Here is a 17,522-nt window from a genome sequence, read left to right as displayed (position 1 = left end):
ATTAACTTTATATCAGACACAGTCTTTTAACACCTTTTTGTGTATTATTAACATTATTTATTTATTATCTTAAAATGTAATCATTATAGGCCTACTGCATTGCATAGCCTATCAGTAAGAGGCTACTAAAGCTAGTATTTATCTGTAAAAAAAATATGTATATATATTCATTATTTGTCAAATCAATTTAGATAATTAATGTGGTTCAGATTACATAATATTTTGAGTTTCTATTGATTAAACCAATCTCCTTCATTGCATTAACTACATTTTTTTATTTCAATCAACTCAACATTTTAAGGCAACTAGGTAACTTACTTTTTTAAGTTAAACCAACAATATTTTTTTTCACACTTGAATCACATGTACCCAGCACAAGACTCAAGGACCTAGACAGCATTTTTGGCATCAAACACTTGGCAACAGGTTTTCACTTCTCCCATGTTTAAAAAAAAAAATCATCCCAAATTCTGTGAAAATCCAATCCAGAATTTAGTATTGAATTCGATTTATGCACTGAGTTAATGCTCAGAGACAAGCATTCATTCTTGCAATGCAAATGGGATCAATTGATCAAACAGATTTGGGCTATTTGAGGAGAGAAGAGAGGAGGACAAGATTTTTCCAAGAAAAATTAAACACATTATTTTGTAAGAATGCATCTGCCAGGCAAATAAATCCAAATATGTACCACAAAACCAGTCAAATGGTCCGTTTTTTTAATTTATTTTTTATTGAGATGTATACATCATCTGCATCTGAAAGCTGAATAAATAAGCTTTCCATTGATGTATGGTTTGTTAGGATAGGACAATATTTGGCAGAGATACAACTATTTGAAAATCTGGAATCTGAGGGTGCAAAAAAATCGAAACATTGAGAAAATTTAAAGCCTTTAAAGTTGTCCATTTATGTTTGCTGCATTCACTCACAAAAATAAATTTGATATATTTGCGGTATAGGAAATTTACAAAATATCTTCATGGAACATGATCTTTATTTAATATCCTAATGATTTTTGGCATAAAAGAAAAATCGATAATTTTGACCCATACAATGTTTTGTTGGCTATTGCCACAAATACCTGTGCACTTTGTGACTGGTTTTGTGATCCAGGGTCACATATACTGGGGATTGAAAACTAGGCTTGCATGGGAAAACACAGAGTTCGGTTGACCTTTTTAATTAGTTTTTAATGAGTAACCAATGGTTCTCGGGGTGATATTAGTTTAGTTTGTTACAAAAGAAATCCTATATCTTATCAAAATCACTATTATGAAGTTACATGGTAAATCATCTGCCGATACCTTTGCTATTTTTAAGTTATTGCAAATAACAGCACTGAGCATGCAAATATGCATAAGCCTAAATGTGTTTCTTTCAAAGTCTCATGACACTATAAAGTTTCAGGGAAAAAAAAGGGAATGTCATGAGCAACTAAACTTTTCCTAACTTAATTTGCATTGACTCCAGACAGTGTTTAGGGTTTTCAGGACCCAGAGGTCAATGGGAAAAATTACGACTCTAATGCATACGTCAAATCTAGTATCAAGGTCTCCTGTTAGGGAGTTGTAAGCTGTGGAATTTTGTACAGTCACTGAGAGATTTATATATTGTTGCTCGACACCATATGGGGGTCCATTTAATGTGTTAGAGACCTCTTGCCTGTGCTGCTTCATGAGCAGCAACATTATGTTCCAAAATAAATTGTCAAATCAATTTAGATAATTAATGTGGTTCCGATTGCATAATATTTTGAGTTTCTATTGATTAAACCAATCTCCTTCATTGCATTAACTACATTTTTTAATTTCAATCAACTCAAAGATAATACAGTTGCCAAAGATGCAGACCCGAGTTGCTCCAACAACAGATAGTTCAGAACACATATTGCATGATGGTTTCATGAATTTAAAACATTAGTTATCATAAATTAATTAATTAATTAAATGAGAATTTTCACAAAAATCGGCAGCACAATCGGATAAAACGATTTTCATGCATGTATAAATCATTTAAATGGAACTGGACGAAGTCTGCACTATTGGTTGGTGGTTGCACAATGGTGGTTGGACATCTGAGTTGATTGCTTTCAGGTGGTTTTAGATGTTTTTTTCCATTTGATGGTCCATAGTAACCTTTAAAAGCCTTAAAAAGAAACTTCCTGTCCGATGCATGTGACATTCCTTAGCACAGAAGAGTGTAGAATAGAAATATAGGCTATACATGCAGGTCAGAAAAAGGACAAAATAGTTAGTGTGATCGCAGTTTATGACCTTTTTACAGTGTAGCCTATAATAAATGGGTTTAATGATTGGTATAGTGTTATTAATTTACTGTTTTTAGTAAATACTAGGGGTGGGAAAAAAATCGATTCTTAGATGAATCGCGATTCGGGACGTGGACGATTCTGAATCGATTCACAAATGTCAAAAATCGATTTTCTAAAAAAAAAAAAAAAAAAAAAAAAAAATTCTAATAACGTAACATTGAAGGAACGCAAAAGGCGGAACTCTGAAGCGGACGTGCAGTGCGCGGACAGTCTGTGGCGTGCACATAACAGAGACGCGCACATAACAGACGCATGATGGCTGAGCGCCAAATCCGAACGGCACCAGAGAATGTCTTCGTTAAAAGCTAACGTATGGAACATTGGCAATTTCATTGTGATCTATTTAGTATTTTTTTGTATGAGAGCTAATTTCTGTATTGTTTAGTTTTCACATCAATATGCTGTGTAAACCGATCTGATCTGTATGCAATATGTGCAATGCCAGTCATAAAAAGTTACATTTTGACTGTAAGTTACTCTCTGCAGATGTTCATTCACTTTTTTTTGCTATTTTTGATTGTGGTATACAGCAAACATTTCAAGTCATAACTCTTTATTATTTAGTTGTGTATAAGTCAAGAGCGACTTTGTATGTTACTAATTATTCAGAATATGCATAAGTCCACAAGCATTATACGTTATGATAGCTTCTGGTACATAATTCTATATTTTTGAACGAAAACTGTTTGTGAATTTGCTACAGCAAAATGTTTTTTTTTTTTTGTCTGAAGGATTATATTGCTCATTGGAAATTACAAGAGGATCTTGGTTAGAAGTCTATTATTAAATGCTAGAGATTCAGAATATGCTGAAGTTTGTATTAATTTACTACAAGTATGCTGCTAGTACAGGCACACATTTATTTTCCTGTTGGTTCTCAGCAATGTTGGGACATATGCTGGCAAATGTAACCTTACAGTTGACTTGCCAAATCACTTCCATTTGTTTTATTAATACAATTAATATAGGAAGTATTGGAAGTAAGTTCGTTATGGGTCATCATAAATACTTTGCTTTAAAAGTACCAAGTAAAAATATTTTTTCAATGTTTTTGATAAAAGGCACTTCCCTGAGAATTGAACTTAATAAATGTGAAAAAGACACTTTAATGTCTCCGTTTGTCATTCTGTATTGCAAAGCAGATGAGAGTAGATCATGATCAGAAACCTGATTAGAAATCATTATGAATAAAATCGAATTGTTTTGAATCGAAAATCTTTTTGAATCGAAAATCGATTTTGAATCGAATCGTGGCCTCAAGAATCGGAATCGAATCGAATCGTGAGATGGTAAAAGATTCCCACCCCTAGTAAATATGATGTAACATGTAAAAAGACCTTGATTTTAAGGTTTCCTTGTTACAGTCTTGTACATTTAAGTAGCCTATATTTAATTATTAATTAGGAATACTAATTAATTAGGAATACTTAATATAGGGTTAGGAGAAGGGTTAGCTGCATGAAATTATGCATCATTTAGGCTACTGTTATTGCTACTGTAGTCTAATGTAACATAATGTAACAAGGACACTATGTTACATCGTTTTGTAACCAGACGCGAAGCGATAAGATTCCAGCGACAAATCATTTGTCTGTCCTCACTGTGACGCGACTATTGGACACGATAAAAATCACAGCCAATTAGAAGAGCGCTTGGGCGCCGGCGGGCTCGCACGTTCCCGGCGCAACGAAATGGATAAGTACATAATCAAATTCATGAATATTACACCATTTTAACATGATTAAAAGTACTTAGTTACTGAAACAATCGTTGTCATAGAATGAACTCTGTTAGCAATGAGTTGACAGTTTGAACGTTCTTGTTCACTTTTATTTCTTTTGAACTAGATCTGAGGTTAATTGTTGCTTTCACGGCTATAAAATACTATATAATACTTTTAATATTAAATAACACACACAAACAGTACCTGAGATTACACTTCTGTTGTTGTTACAGCCTCGATGTCGCAGAGAAACCGTTTCTAAAATAGAAACACTGTTTCTAAAATAGAAACACTGTTAGGAGGACACGGTGTTACCATAAAGTAGCCTACCCTATGTGGGCTGCACATTTTTTTGTTCTACTATACCATAAAAGATGAATGTTCTTGGAAGAGCTCATCTTGTTTTGGGAACCAGGATTAAACAATGGGCAGGCACACACAGAGTTACATTGTATAGAGATGTGTTTTGGACTAAATAACACTGCACTATAAAGTACATCACATCCTGACATTAACACATCTTTTCTAGCTATGTACACTGTTGTTGGACTGGTCAGATCTGGCAGAGCTTGGTGATTTACAGCCAGTGTGATAGCCCAGGAGGATCACTGCTGACCTTACAGAGATTGAGCTGTTACCTCTTGTACTGTAATCTAGACCATTGCTGGATTTATCCAAGGCCTTATCACTGGGCAGAGAGGCTAAGGTGTGTCGCACTGCCAGCCCTGTGTACGTGTGCTAATCAGCCTGGCCTGTGCACTTTTGGTGGCATCCGTTCTGTCTTCACATTCTCGTGTTGTATTGATGGCATATCAACACCATGAAGCTCAAGAAGTTGTGTTTCCCTCTGGCCCGCAGTGGGAACAATCAACTATAAATGCTCGAATGGTTAGTGTATCACTGAAACTAATATCTCTCTGATTGCTTTATGACATTAAGGCTATATTTGACCAGCGTATCGTAAAGGCTGGTATTAACATTGTCTTGAGTCCAAGTTTAAATCGGATTGTAAAATGCATCAATACATCGTAATGTACTTTGGATGACTTTAATTTTCTTCTGCAAAACCACTTCTGTATATGGATTGTTTTGGAAAGGTATTTGCACTTCTCTTCAAAATAACTGTCTGCTGCTTGTTCTGTCAGTGGTGCTTTTTATTAGATAGAGATGCATCATTTAGATTGTGTAAAAACCATTAATCGTGTCAGAAAGTATACATGAAGGAAATGTGCCACATAAATAAATCATTATCATTAGCAATATAGAATGGTAATAGCCTAATTATATCCCCTAGAAATAATAGTGACAGCCAGGGATAAATAACACCTCCATTTGCAATCTGATCGTGGAAATTCAAGTGTTAATTGGTGACTGGCAAAGATTTTGGCTCTAGCCATAAGTAAATCGTAGGACCCATGGGAGTGACAGATGAGAGAGGGAAAGTTTGGAGCAAACAGGTGTTGGGTCTCACCATCTCACTGTGAACCATCAGCCACAGTGACGAAAGCTTCCCAGAGTTCCCTTCTATTCCTCTACTCTGTCACTAAGCAACTTTACAGTATCACACACAGGCCTTTGCTCATACTGTGGCCAGAGCGATGGAGACGAGCCAGGGTGGGGCAAGGAAATCCTATTAAGGACATGATTGAAAGCCAAAACCTACAAAAGGTACTTATTTATTTGCAAGTATTCAGGTAAAACTCAAATATAGAGTTCTGTGTAGTATTCTATAAACATTTTTATTCTTGTAGCTCAAACAGTTATGTAAAACCAAGGTCATGGATTTGATTCCAGGGAATGCATGAACTGAATGCCATATGTGGGTTGGATGGATTAATCTAGAGAAGCATGGGTAAAACTTTTTCTCAAGTGGTTCTCATACTTTTAAGACTACCTAATCATCGCCTTACTGCAGCTTGCATGTAATGTACAATTGCAATTTGAAGTGATGATTCATAAAAATATAAAATTCTACCAAATTGGTTCAATATTAGGTGACAAAAACATTCAGAACATATATATTTTCTGTATGTTCACGTTGACCTTTGCAGTGTAAACACCAGTAATGCTGGTCATCAGCATATGTTGTGTTTTGGATGGGAAGCTAGTGTGTGCATGGGAACCAGCAAGACTTTCTTTATCATCCAGTATGGTATTTTGGGTGGAGCAGTTTGACAAAGGAAGTCTTGTTGGTTGAAATACCAATGGAAAATCGTTATAGTCTAAGATGGTCTTTTCAGCTTGAAAAGTCCACTTTTGTAATATATGTAATATATATATCACTCTTAAAGGGATAGTTCACCCAAAAATGTAAATTCTGAAGATCTTTTTAATGAAATCTGAGAGTACTCTTCACTGACAGCTACGCAACTACCACTTTCATGCTTCAAAAAGTTCATAAAGAGATCGTAAAACGAATCCATATTAATTGAGCAGTTTAGTCGACATTTTCTGAAGCGAATCGATCATTTTATATGATGAATGGATTTGATTTAGGCTTTTATTCACGCTTAAACATTGATCAGCGAACATAAACAGAAGCTCAACTGAATGTTTATATTTGAATAAAACCCAAAATTCAATCTGTTCATTATATAAAGCGATCGAGTCTCTTCAGAAAATTTAAAATAAACCGTTGTTTTAGTTGCTTAGCTGTCAACGGAGGGACAGAAAGGTCTCAGATTTCATCAAAAAGATCTTCATTTATGTTCTGAAGATGAACAAAAGTCTAAACGTGTTTGGAACGACACAAGGGTGAGTAATTAATTCATTTTTGGGTGAACTGTCCCTTTAAGGTTATGCAGAATTATTAGACTATAAATTATTATTATGCAGTTAATATAGTAGAAAATATATGCATGGCATACACTATGCATATATTTTATGAATCTAAACATTCTTTTACTCACAATGCCTATATGGATTCAGTGGAAATACGTTTACGGAATTGTTACAGAAGAGCATGTATGGTCAAGTATGGGGTGCATGCAGTAGATTTTGTGGCTTAGTGGTGTCTGTATTTATAGTTCCTGATAAAGTGTCCAACCCATTTCAGTCCCCCCATTGCCCTTCCACAGGGGGAGTAATCCAATAAAGAGGAGCACAGGAGTCGCTCCTCCATCTCTCTTTCAAGAACCAAAGAGGCACAGCACATCACGGCACAGGACAGGCAAGTTGAGCATCAAGAAAATTCTCTTCTCTTCTCTTCTCTTCTCTTCTCTTCTCTTCTCTTCTCTTCTCTTCTCTTCTCTTCTCTTCTCTTCTCTTCTCTTCTCTTCTCTTCTCTTCTCTTCTCTTCTCTTCTCTTCTCTTCTCTTCTCTTCTCTTCTCTTCTCTTCTCTTCTCATGTTTTTGACATTAATGCCACCCACTTTATCCTATTGCTTTTTTATTTGCATCTAATAAACTTCAACTTTTCAATCTTCACTGAAACTTCCGATTTTTTTCAGAAAACATCTGATCTTATCATTATCAATCGATATACTGTATTTGATGTAAATTCTTCCTATGCATAAATAGCTGTTTCACATTCTCCCTTTTCTTTCTATTGTCTGTCTTGTAGTTTTCACTGAACCATATTTTAAAAGCTCAAGGTGGTTTATTAATTAAATTAAAACACAGTAGAGATGGAATGTGTGCTTCAGACTAAGGATTTACAGTGGAAAGTAGGCTGCATTTTAAAACTGACATGATTACTGAAATGTAAAAGCATTTGTGGACATGCCAAGATGAGCCTGTCTGTATTTTCTAATGGATGTGGTTTTTAATAAATCTTCTAGGTTTGAGATTTATACCTGAAATAGTGCTATAGTACTGGTATTAAATGTTTTGCCCTCTTTTTTGGGGGTTCCTTGTTGGTATGGGGATAAATAAATGTGTCAGGCATCTCCACAGCCACCTGTCAGTCCTTCATAGTTATGGCTGAAAGGTTCCACAAACCGAGGCCCTCTTGTCTTTAATTAGCTGCACGTTTCACTGCATCACTCATGGTTTAATCGTAAATGAGTGGGTTGGTTTGGGGCTTCATTGAGGTAATTCACATGACTCATTAAGGTAATTCACATGACTCAAAAGATTCCCCAGCTAAGCTCTTGTGTCAGTCTTATTTAATCCCTGGGTACTGTATGTGCATGTCTGTTTGAGACTGAGGCGACTGAGGAAGATATGCCTCTTTACTGATAGTAAGGGACACACTGGGGACAGCTGGAACCTCAGAGACTTCTCTTGATCTGGTGCCCAGTGTTGGTGCCAGCCTGCCAGGCTGAGGACAGATCAAAGAATCCATTCAGAAACAACAGTGTGATCTGACAAGTGTTCACAGTGCAGATTTAGCTGACTCCACTGCCTCTCTGTGGGAGACGCACAGAACATAAAGGAGTCTATGAAGTTATAATGAAGGTCACAAAAACACAATGAGATCATGATATCACTCTCATGTGGCATAGTGGCTATAGCTTAGGTTTAGTCAACAGAAGGCAGATACACTTTATTTTGATGGTCCCCTTTATACATTCTGTTGATATAAGCAATGTTGCACCTACATGTCAACTAACTCTCATTAGAGTAGTAGTTGAATGTTAGTAGGCTGTTAGAGATAAGGTTAGGATTAGTAGAATAAGTTGACATTTACTTGCAAAGTTACTTATAGTCAGTAGAATGCCTGTTGGGGGACCATCAAGTAAGTAAAGTGTTAGCAGATATTGAAGGGATAGTTGAAAATTTTGTCATCATTTATCCACCCTCAAGTTTTCAAGAGTTTCTTTCTTCTGTTGAACACAAAAGAAGATATTTTGAAGAATGTCGGTAACCAGACATTTGACGGTAGCTATTGACTTCCATAGTATTTTTTTTCCTTCTTGGCTACCATCAACCCCATACACAAAAGAATTGTATTTGAAATATATTTTCTGGATATGTTTTGGAATATATGCAAATATTTGAAATTGGCCCAATAAATATATGTCATACTTATATTTCATATATTTTTGTTATATTTCAGAATATATTTCAATGTATTTGGAATATATGCCACATATATTTTTGACACTTTTGGGGACCCGTACAGAAAAAAATACATTGAAATATATTCTGAAATATAACAAAAATATATGAAATATAAGTATGAAATATATTTATTGGGCCAATTTCAAATATGTGCATATATTCCAAAACATATCCAGAAAATATATTTATTTTGTGTATGGGACTGTAGTTGAACTTGTAGTGAACTTGGTACACTTTACCAAGTCTACTGAAGTGACTCAGCTAGACAAGCTTTACAGAGACTTTTGTTGTGTTAGAATGAGACTCTCTGAGAAAATAAGCCATAGGATTGGTGTGGAGCTCAGAGCGGGTAAGCTTTGAGTGCACAAATGCTAGTCTGGACAGTTCTGAGGGATAACACAGGAATATTAGCAGGGCTTTTCTGAGGAAGACACAACAGCTGGGACTAATACAATGGCATGCATTCCACTCTTGCTTTAGAAAGTTTGCGTCATATAGTTAGCCTTTATCAAGAAGAGGTTAAGCACTGGTATTATAGGCCTACTAGTTAAGTTTCATGCCTAACATGATTCCAAACTATTATCTGAACGGCATTCTCAATGTCCCCCTCAACCTTTCTGCACCATTTAAAACACTTTTATTATTTAGGAACTGTTTAAACCCAAGATGGCGGAGCGCTATGACTGCCACTACTGCAAGGAGTCTCTGTTTGGGAAGAAGTATGTTCTGCGTGATGAAAATCCATACTGTGTGAAGTGCTATGAGAGCCTGTACTCCAACACCTGCGAGGAGTGCAAGAAACCCATTGGCTGCAACAGCAGAGTATGTTAATCTTCACAATTTCTACCTTACTAAATGTTTTTACTAAAAGACACAATCCAAAATAGCTGGAGCTGCCCTGGTACACTTTAGCATACTTTAATTATGACGGAAATAACGTGATTTAAAATAATATTTAAGTGTGAAGTGAATGTTTGCAGACACTTAATTAAAACTGAATGAAAATGTATTAGCTATTGTTTAAATTTATATTAAATGCAATTAGCTGACTTTAGAGTGTTTTTTGACCTATACCTAAGTAGGACTTAAGTACATCTTTATATGTAATTTCATAATAACTGATATTGTCTAAAGTGTACTATCAAAAGTACTGACAAGCATTTAGTAAACTAAAATATACTTTAATGTAGTTTCTGTTAAAACTTGTATGTCATGTATTTAAATATATTTGTAATTATTGTAAAGGTGAAGAATAGTACTAATATTATACTATACTTAATAATAATATAGTACATTTAAAATATATTAACTTAAAATGTAATTTCAAGTAACACACTACAATTACAAATATATCAAGTACTTTAAATGAGCTTTAGTGTTAGTTAATGATTTAAACTGTACTTTAAAGGATTATTACAAAGTGCACCTTTTAAAAGTATACTTACTTAAGTGTGTTAAGAAACAGTCATAAAAGTACACTTAAATGGCTTTTATTTCATTCATATTTTATTATCTGCAAGTACAGTTAAAAAATAATAATAAGTGCAATCAAGTACTACTTATTCAAGAGTGCTCCAGCTTAAATAGCAGGAATTATCCAGAAATATGCACTTTTCTTATTCCATTAGAATGACAGTTCTAGCAGACTGTGCACCATATCAGAGCTCAGTATGTTCTGCAGAACAAGATTTGAGCATTTTTATTTAGTAACACTGTACACAATGATTTGGAGCTCTGTGTGACCCTCTGAAAGCTGAGAGATCACCAGGATAGCAGTGGGGAATAGTATGAATGCCAGCTCATGCACACTGGACTGATCCCAGCAGGACATCAGTGCTGGGGAGTGAGTCCAAAACCAAACAAAGAGACCAGATGAGCTTTTGTGGAATTACCAGTACTCATTTACCTTGGAGACAGAAACACAGAGCATCACTTTTACCCTTGAACTCTGTGAACATATTAAAAGGACAGTTCACCCCAAAAATATAATTCTTTCATTTACTCACCATTATGATTTTCCAAACCCATAAGATTTCAGATCATCTTCGGAACACAAATGAAGGTAGCCTATATTTAATAGCTATTTTTGTCCGTCCATTGAAAGTCCACGCATCCCAAATTGTCACGCTATTAAAAAGTACAAAAGGACATTGTATATGCATTGATCAGTATTCATATGTGAATAAAAACCTAAATTAAATCTGTTTCAGGTCTCTTCAGAAGACTTAGTGATTAAACTGTTATATTTACATGGATTCATTCTACAATGTCTTTTTGTGCTTTTTGAAGTGTAACATTTTTTGGACTTTATGGTAAAAAATGATGTGTGTGAAAGTCTTATGGGTTTGGAACAACATGAGGGTGACACATGTCATGTTTGGGTGAACTATTCATTTAAGCTCTATGCTACAGACTTGTGCTACAGAGATGAATCATACCTCAAGTCATGCAGCTATGTTGAGAAGAAGTGTACTCTTACATGTCAAAGCGATTAAACATAGTTTTTTTTTTTTTATTGCAGATGATAAAACTGGTGAAAAAATCCCATCCACTTGCATTAAATAAGGGACCTGAGCTATAACTAGGGACTACAATAGCAACAGTGCTAAAAGCCACTCAAAACACTTTAACCACAGCAGCAATGCCCTAAAAAACGTGTTTCTTGTAAGAAAAAAAAAAAAAAGGAAGAAGTAATAGAAATATATATAGACGTGTGGTGCTCTCTCTACAGGCTCCTGTGAGTTTCTGTCGTTAGTGTCACATTACATGGTCATTAGTCTTGATGAGGAGGTTGTCACTTGTTTTGAGGACAGGCCTGGGGTGGGGCCACATCTGTGTGGCGTGTCCTTGGCCCAGTTAGCTATCCAACTACCCCCTCTAGAAGCAGCCAATCAGCATGACCTCATAACACCTTGGGCCAGCGATTTAACGAGCACAAAACACTCTCTCTCTCTCTCCAAATTGGTGGATAATTAAAGCAGTGGTGTCATACATGCATCCTGAGGCGATGTGCGTACACAGCCCAGGACAGACTCTCACTAACGCACAACAATTGGTAGATCACACTGCGATTGGTCGCAGACGCCAGCACCTGCGGCTCTCATTGGAGAGTGACCCGCTGTGAAGCTGACATTGAGGAACCCTTTACCCTCCCTCTCTCCCTAATTATCAGTTCAAAGGCTGAAAAAGACCACTGAGGCCAAGCACATTCTCCCTTAACCCTAGTTTGATGCAGGTGAGACAATGGAGGTTCAAATCGTCCTTACTTGGTTGCTTTTGTCCTCAGGATCTGTCTTATAAGGACCGTCACTGGCATGATGACTGCTTCCACTGCTTCAAATGCCAACGTTCTCTGGTGGACAAGCCATTCTCCACCAAGGACGAGCAATTACTGTGTACTGAGTGTTATTCCAATGAGTATTCCTCTAAATGTTATGAGTGCAAGAAGACAATCATGCCAGGTAAGTGAAACATTAGCTTGCTTGTAATGCTCCTCACACATGTTCTTAGTCATTTAGAAACCTGACTGATGCATCAAGACTCATCACAATGAGGCATTTGACAGTATCTTTTGACATTATTAACTGTGCGACATATGAATCAATTTAAAGGGATAGTTGACCCAAAAATGAAAATTCTGCTATCAATTACTCTGTCATGTTCAAAACACAAATGGTGATATTTCTGTTCCTCTTTTGAAAGTACGTTCCACAAGACTTTGATGCTTCAAAAAGTTCATTAAGACATTGAAAAATGAATCCATATTCCAGAGCGGTTTAAATTCTTCTGTAAAGACAATATTGCTTTATATGATGACCAGATTACTTTTATTCACATATAAACATTGATCAACACACATACATCGATCACATCAAATATTGGCTAAAACAAACCTCACTGGTTCTTGCGGAATATCAAATATGTTTGCATTACACACAAGAACAAAACTCGTTGGGTTTCTTTTACAATGTCTTTATCAACTCTTTTAAGTGTCAATGGAATGGACTTTCAATGGAAGGACAGAAATCTCTCAGGTTTCATTTAAAATGTCTTCTATGTGTTTCGAAGATGAACGAAAGTCTTTGGAATGACATGAGGGTGATGGTGCGTTCCAGTCAAGTTGGAAAGATCATACTGTAGCCTACTTACGATTTGAACGCAGTTCAGTTGAGGGCCTGTCAGTAAGAAAACATGTCGGACGCAATGGATGCATCATTTGTATTAATAGTAACATTTATATTTTATATTTTTTGTTGTTGTTACATCTTATTTTACATTTTATTTATAATTTTGTAGATGTAGAGTTAAAAAAAAAATCTTAATTACGACTTCCCAACTCATAAATACTAACTTTTTGATGATTTTCATTTTGGGGTGAACTAACCGTTTAAAGGGTTAGTTCACCCAAAAATAATTATTCTGTCATTAATTACTCACCCTCATGTCGTTCCAAACCTGCAAGACTTTAATTCATCTTCAGAACACAAATTAAGATTTTTGATGAAATCTGAGAGCTTTCTGTCCCTCCTACCACTCTACTACAAAAACGTGTGAGAGCCAATGAGGTTCATTCTCATGTGTTACACAGCACGTTTGAGCTTCAGAACCAATGAGGTTTGTTCTTTCGCTCCAAGCAGGTTAAGTTAAGCTTCTGTTTATGTTCGCTGATCAGTGTTTAAATGTGAATACTAGCCTAAATTCAACCTGTTTGTCATAAAAAGCGATCGAGTCTCTTTCGAAAATTTGGACTAAACCGCTGCGCTGTGGTAGTTGCATAGCTGTCTATGGAGGGACAGAACGCTGTAATATTTCATTAAAAAGATCTTCATTTGTGTTCCGAAGATGAACGAAAATCTCACGGGTTTGGAACAACATGAAGGCGAGTAAATGATGACAGAATTTTTGGGTGAACTATCCCTTTAATAGGCTATAATCCATCCTCACTATTATCCTGCCAAGTCATGGGATATTTGTTTGTCTATCTGCATTTGTCTCTATGTCTCTCAGGCTCTAGGAAGATGGAGCATAAGGGGAACAGCTGGCACGAGACCTGCTTTTCCTGCCAGCGCTGTCAGCAGCCCATTGGAACCAAGAGCTTTATTCCTAAAGACAACAGTAACTACTGCGTGCCCTGCTACGAGAAGCAGTTTGCACTGCAGTGTGTGCACTGCAAGAAGGTAAGAACAGCTGGAATGCAACATGTGGCTTTGAATATATGAAAAGTATTAAATGATATCACACCTTTTTTTGTTTCCTCTCAGCCAATCACCACTGGGGGCGTGACCTACCATGACCAGCCATGGCATAAGGACTGCTTCTTGTGTACAGGCTGTAAGCTGCAGCTGTCTGGCCAACGCTTCACCTCTCGAGATGACTTTGCCTATTGCCTCAATTGCTTCTGCAATCTGTATGCCAAGAAGTGTGCTGCCTGCACCACCCCTATTAGCGGTATGAGCGTTCAACACATTTACATCTCCTTATGTTTGGAAGGTGCTTATCAGAACCGAACGCAAGCTTATAAATCAGTACAAACACAATTAACATATTTGCACTGAAAGTTGCAATGAAACAGAAGTAGCGACAGATCTTTTCTTATCTATTTTATCATGTACAGTTGCAAGAAAAAGTATGCGGACCCCTTGCAGAATCTGTGAAAATGTGAATAATTTTAACAAAATATGAGAGATCATACAAAATGCATGTTATTTTTTATTTAGTACTGTCCTAAATAATAAAAATGTTTTACATTGTCCACAAGACAAACAAATAGCTGAATTTATTAAATTGATCCCGTTCAAAAGTTTATGAACCATTGATTCTTAATACTGTGTGTCCTTACTTGGTCATTACTTTTTTTTTTTTTTTTGTGGATTACATGTTACGGAAGAGGATTAGGGCCAAGCAATAATAAAAAAATAAAACCATCTCGAGATTAAAGTCATTATAATGCGAGATTAAACTCGTTAAATTTCGAGAAAAAAAGTCGAAATACAATCTTGAGAATAAACTCATTAAATATCGAGAATAAAGTCTTTGTGTTTCGAGAAAAAACTCGTTAAATTTCGAGAAAAAAGTTGAAATACAATCTTGAGAATAAACTCGCTACATTTCGAGAATAAAGTCGTTGTGTTTCGAGAATTTTTTTTTTACATTTCGAGAAAAAAAGTCGAAATACAATCTTGAGAATAAACTCATTACATTTCGTGAATAAAGTCGTTGTGTTTCGAGAAAAAAATCGTTAAATTGTGAGAAAAAAAGTCGAAATACAATCTTGAGAATAAACTCATTAAATATCGAGAATAAAGTCGTTGTGTTTCGAGAAAAAACTCGTTAAATTTCGAGAAAAAAGTCGAAATACAATCTTGAGAATAAACTCATTACATTTCGTGAATAAAGTCGTTGTGTTTCGAGAAAAAAATCATTAAATTGCGAGAAAAAAAGTCGAAATACAATCTTGAGAATAAACTCATTAAATATCGAGAATAAAGTCGTTGCGTTTCGAGAAAAAACTCGTTAAATTTCGAGAAAATAGTCGAAATACAATCTTGAGAATAAACTCATTAAATATCGAGAATAAAGTCGTTGTGTTTCGAGAAAAAACTTGTTAAATTTCGAGAAAAAAAAACTCGAAATACAATCTTGAGAATAAAATCATTAAATTTCGAGAATAAAGAACTCGAAATACAATCTTGAGAATAAACTCATTACATTTCGAGAATAAAATAGTTGTGTTTCGAGAAAAAAAAGTCGAAATGAAATGTAGAGAAAAATATCTTATTCAGGACAGTACTAAAAAAAATAACATGCATTTTGTCTGATCTCTCTTATTTTGTTAAAATTATTCACATTTTTACAGATTCTGCAAGGGGTTCACATACTTTTTCTTGCAACTGTATATCCGAATGAAACGGATTACTGAAAAAGAAAAAAAATTAGAAAGGGGTGGGGTTTAAGTGGACTAAAGTCCAGCATGTCACCAGAGAGAAATCTAAAAGGTTTTGAAGAACATCCTGGCCACTTTTTTAGTAAAAGTGATTCAGGATTGAAGCTATAAAGCTCAACTTGACAGAAAAGCTCCATGAAGGTATATTAAAAGAAGTCCATATGAGGAATGTGCTATATTACTGGTATTCTAAAACCATACAATGGTAATTATGTGAGAAACAGACCAAAAATAGATTACTTCTATCACTTTTATGATATTTTTGTTGTGATATTTGTCATTTTGGAGATTTTGAAAGTCCTTTTCTAATTCATCTTGATTATATTGAAAAAAGCATCCATGAAAAAAACACACGCACACACACAAAAAAAAACACACCTTTAAACACAAAGGGAAAAATAACATACAGGTTTTGAACAACCTTTCTGACCTTTCTGTATGAATCTCCCAGCAATCTTCTTGTCCACACTTTATAAAATCCATATTTCCCATGACATTATTGCTATTTGATCAGGAGGTTTTTTTTATTATTATTTGTTACTGTCACATCCTTTGCAGGTCTAGGAGGAAGCAAATACATATCCTTTGAAGAGAGACAGTGGCACAACGACTGCTTCAACTGCAAGAAGTGCTTGGTGTCTCTGGTGGGCCGTGGCTTCCTAACTGAGAGGGATGACATCCTGTGTCCTGACTGTGGCAAAGACATCTGATCACACAGCATAGCACAGCAATTCCTAACATTTTATTATTTCATCAAAGTTAAATAGCAATACAAGCTTTTATCATAGCTAATATATTTGTCTAATAAAAGTTTAAAGGAGCCTGTGTGTGCCAAGGCCTATTATATAATATTGTGTCACATCCTTGTGGTCAGGGTTTAAAATGTTGCCAAACAAAAGAAACATTATGCAGAGTGAAAATTGTTAAATGTCTTTGTTTTAAGATATAAAGACATAAAGCACATAAGTGTTATTGCCTATATACTTTTTTTGTGACTAACATTTTCTTTTGACTCATCAATCAATATTTGTCATTTATAGACTGTAAAGAATTTGCTGTAGCTCATAATAAACTTCTTGAAAAGGCATCAATGAAAGCCTCAGTACTGCTTACAAGAGATCACTACAATAAAAAAGTGACTGACATTCATCGAATTTACTCTAAATATGCCTCAGCTGTTCTTTCTTATCTTTCAGTGAAACCTAAAACAGAACCCAAAGGTCTCTTATTCGTCATACATCTGTCTCTGTAGCTTATTAAAAGCAATGTACGTTTATTCAAATCTATTCTTACCTAAGGTTCAATTTATTATATGGAAAGGATTTCATAGATTAACATCTCAAGTACACACAGCAAACATTGAGCATGGTGTGACAACACAAAAGATAACGCGAATGAATGAATGAATAAATAGCTGCAGTAACACCATGGATGTCGTCAGATGTTGGCCTAAAAGACACTGTCCTATGGCTCCACCTTGTGGTAAAATGTTAAATTACATTTTCATCTGCTAAATGCAG

At 35.4% G+C, this 17,522-nt stretch overlaps 1 protein-coding gene across 2 annotated transcripts; it reads left to right on the top strand.

The window, feature by feature from the left end:
• Nucleotides 1-5,545: 5,545 nt before the first annotated feature.
• fhl2b (four and a half LIM domains 2b) lies at nucleotides 5,546-17,286 on the top strand. 2 transcript variants are annotated; one of them, XM_084426582.1, is made up of 7 exons: nucleotides 5,546-5,723; nucleotides 7,133-7,224; nucleotides 9,708-9,881; nucleotides 12,346-12,520; nucleotides 14,067-14,236; nucleotides 14,321-14,507; nucleotides 16,561-17,286. In XM_084426582.1, the coding sequence occupies exons 3-7, from the start codon at nucleotides 9,726-9,728 to the stop codon at nucleotides 16,710-16,712; spliced, it is 840 nt and encodes a 279-aa protein (XP_084282708.1). In that variant the 5' UTR covers nucleotides 5,546-5,723; nucleotides 7,133-7,224; nucleotides 9,708-9,725; the 3' UTR covers nucleotides 16,713-17,286. The 2 variants fall into 2 exon arrangements, with proteins under 2 accessions (XP_084282708.1, XP_084282707.1); XM_084426581.1 differs by having other exon boundaries at nucleotides 5,590-5,723; nucleotides 7,111-7,224.
• The last annotated feature ends 236 nt before the right edge of the window (nucleotides 17,287-17,522 follow it).

This window comes from Rutilus rutilus, assembly GCF_951802725.1.
Source record: "Rutilus rutilus genome assembly, chromosome: 12".
Taxonomy (NCBI): Eukaryota; Metazoa; Chordata; class Actinopteri; order Cypriniformes; family Leuciscidae; genus Rutilus; species Rutilus rutilus.
This window is presented reverse-complemented; position numbering and strand designations above follow the sequence as displayed.

Bases quoted from the DNA above. Each gene is read 5' to 3' on its own strand.
- fhl2b (XM_084426582.1), top strand. From the start codon at position 9,726: ATGGCGGAGCGCTATGACTGCCACTACTGCAAGGAGTCTCTGTTTGGG. The intron at 9,882-12,345 runs GTATGTTAATCT...TTTTGTCCTCAG, and splicing joins CCATTGGCTGCAACAGCAGA to GATCTGTCTTATAAGGACCG. The intron at 14,508-16,560 runs GTATGAGCGTTC...CATCCTTTGCAG, and splicing joins CTGCACCACCCCTATTAGCG to GTCTAGGAGGAAGCAAATAC.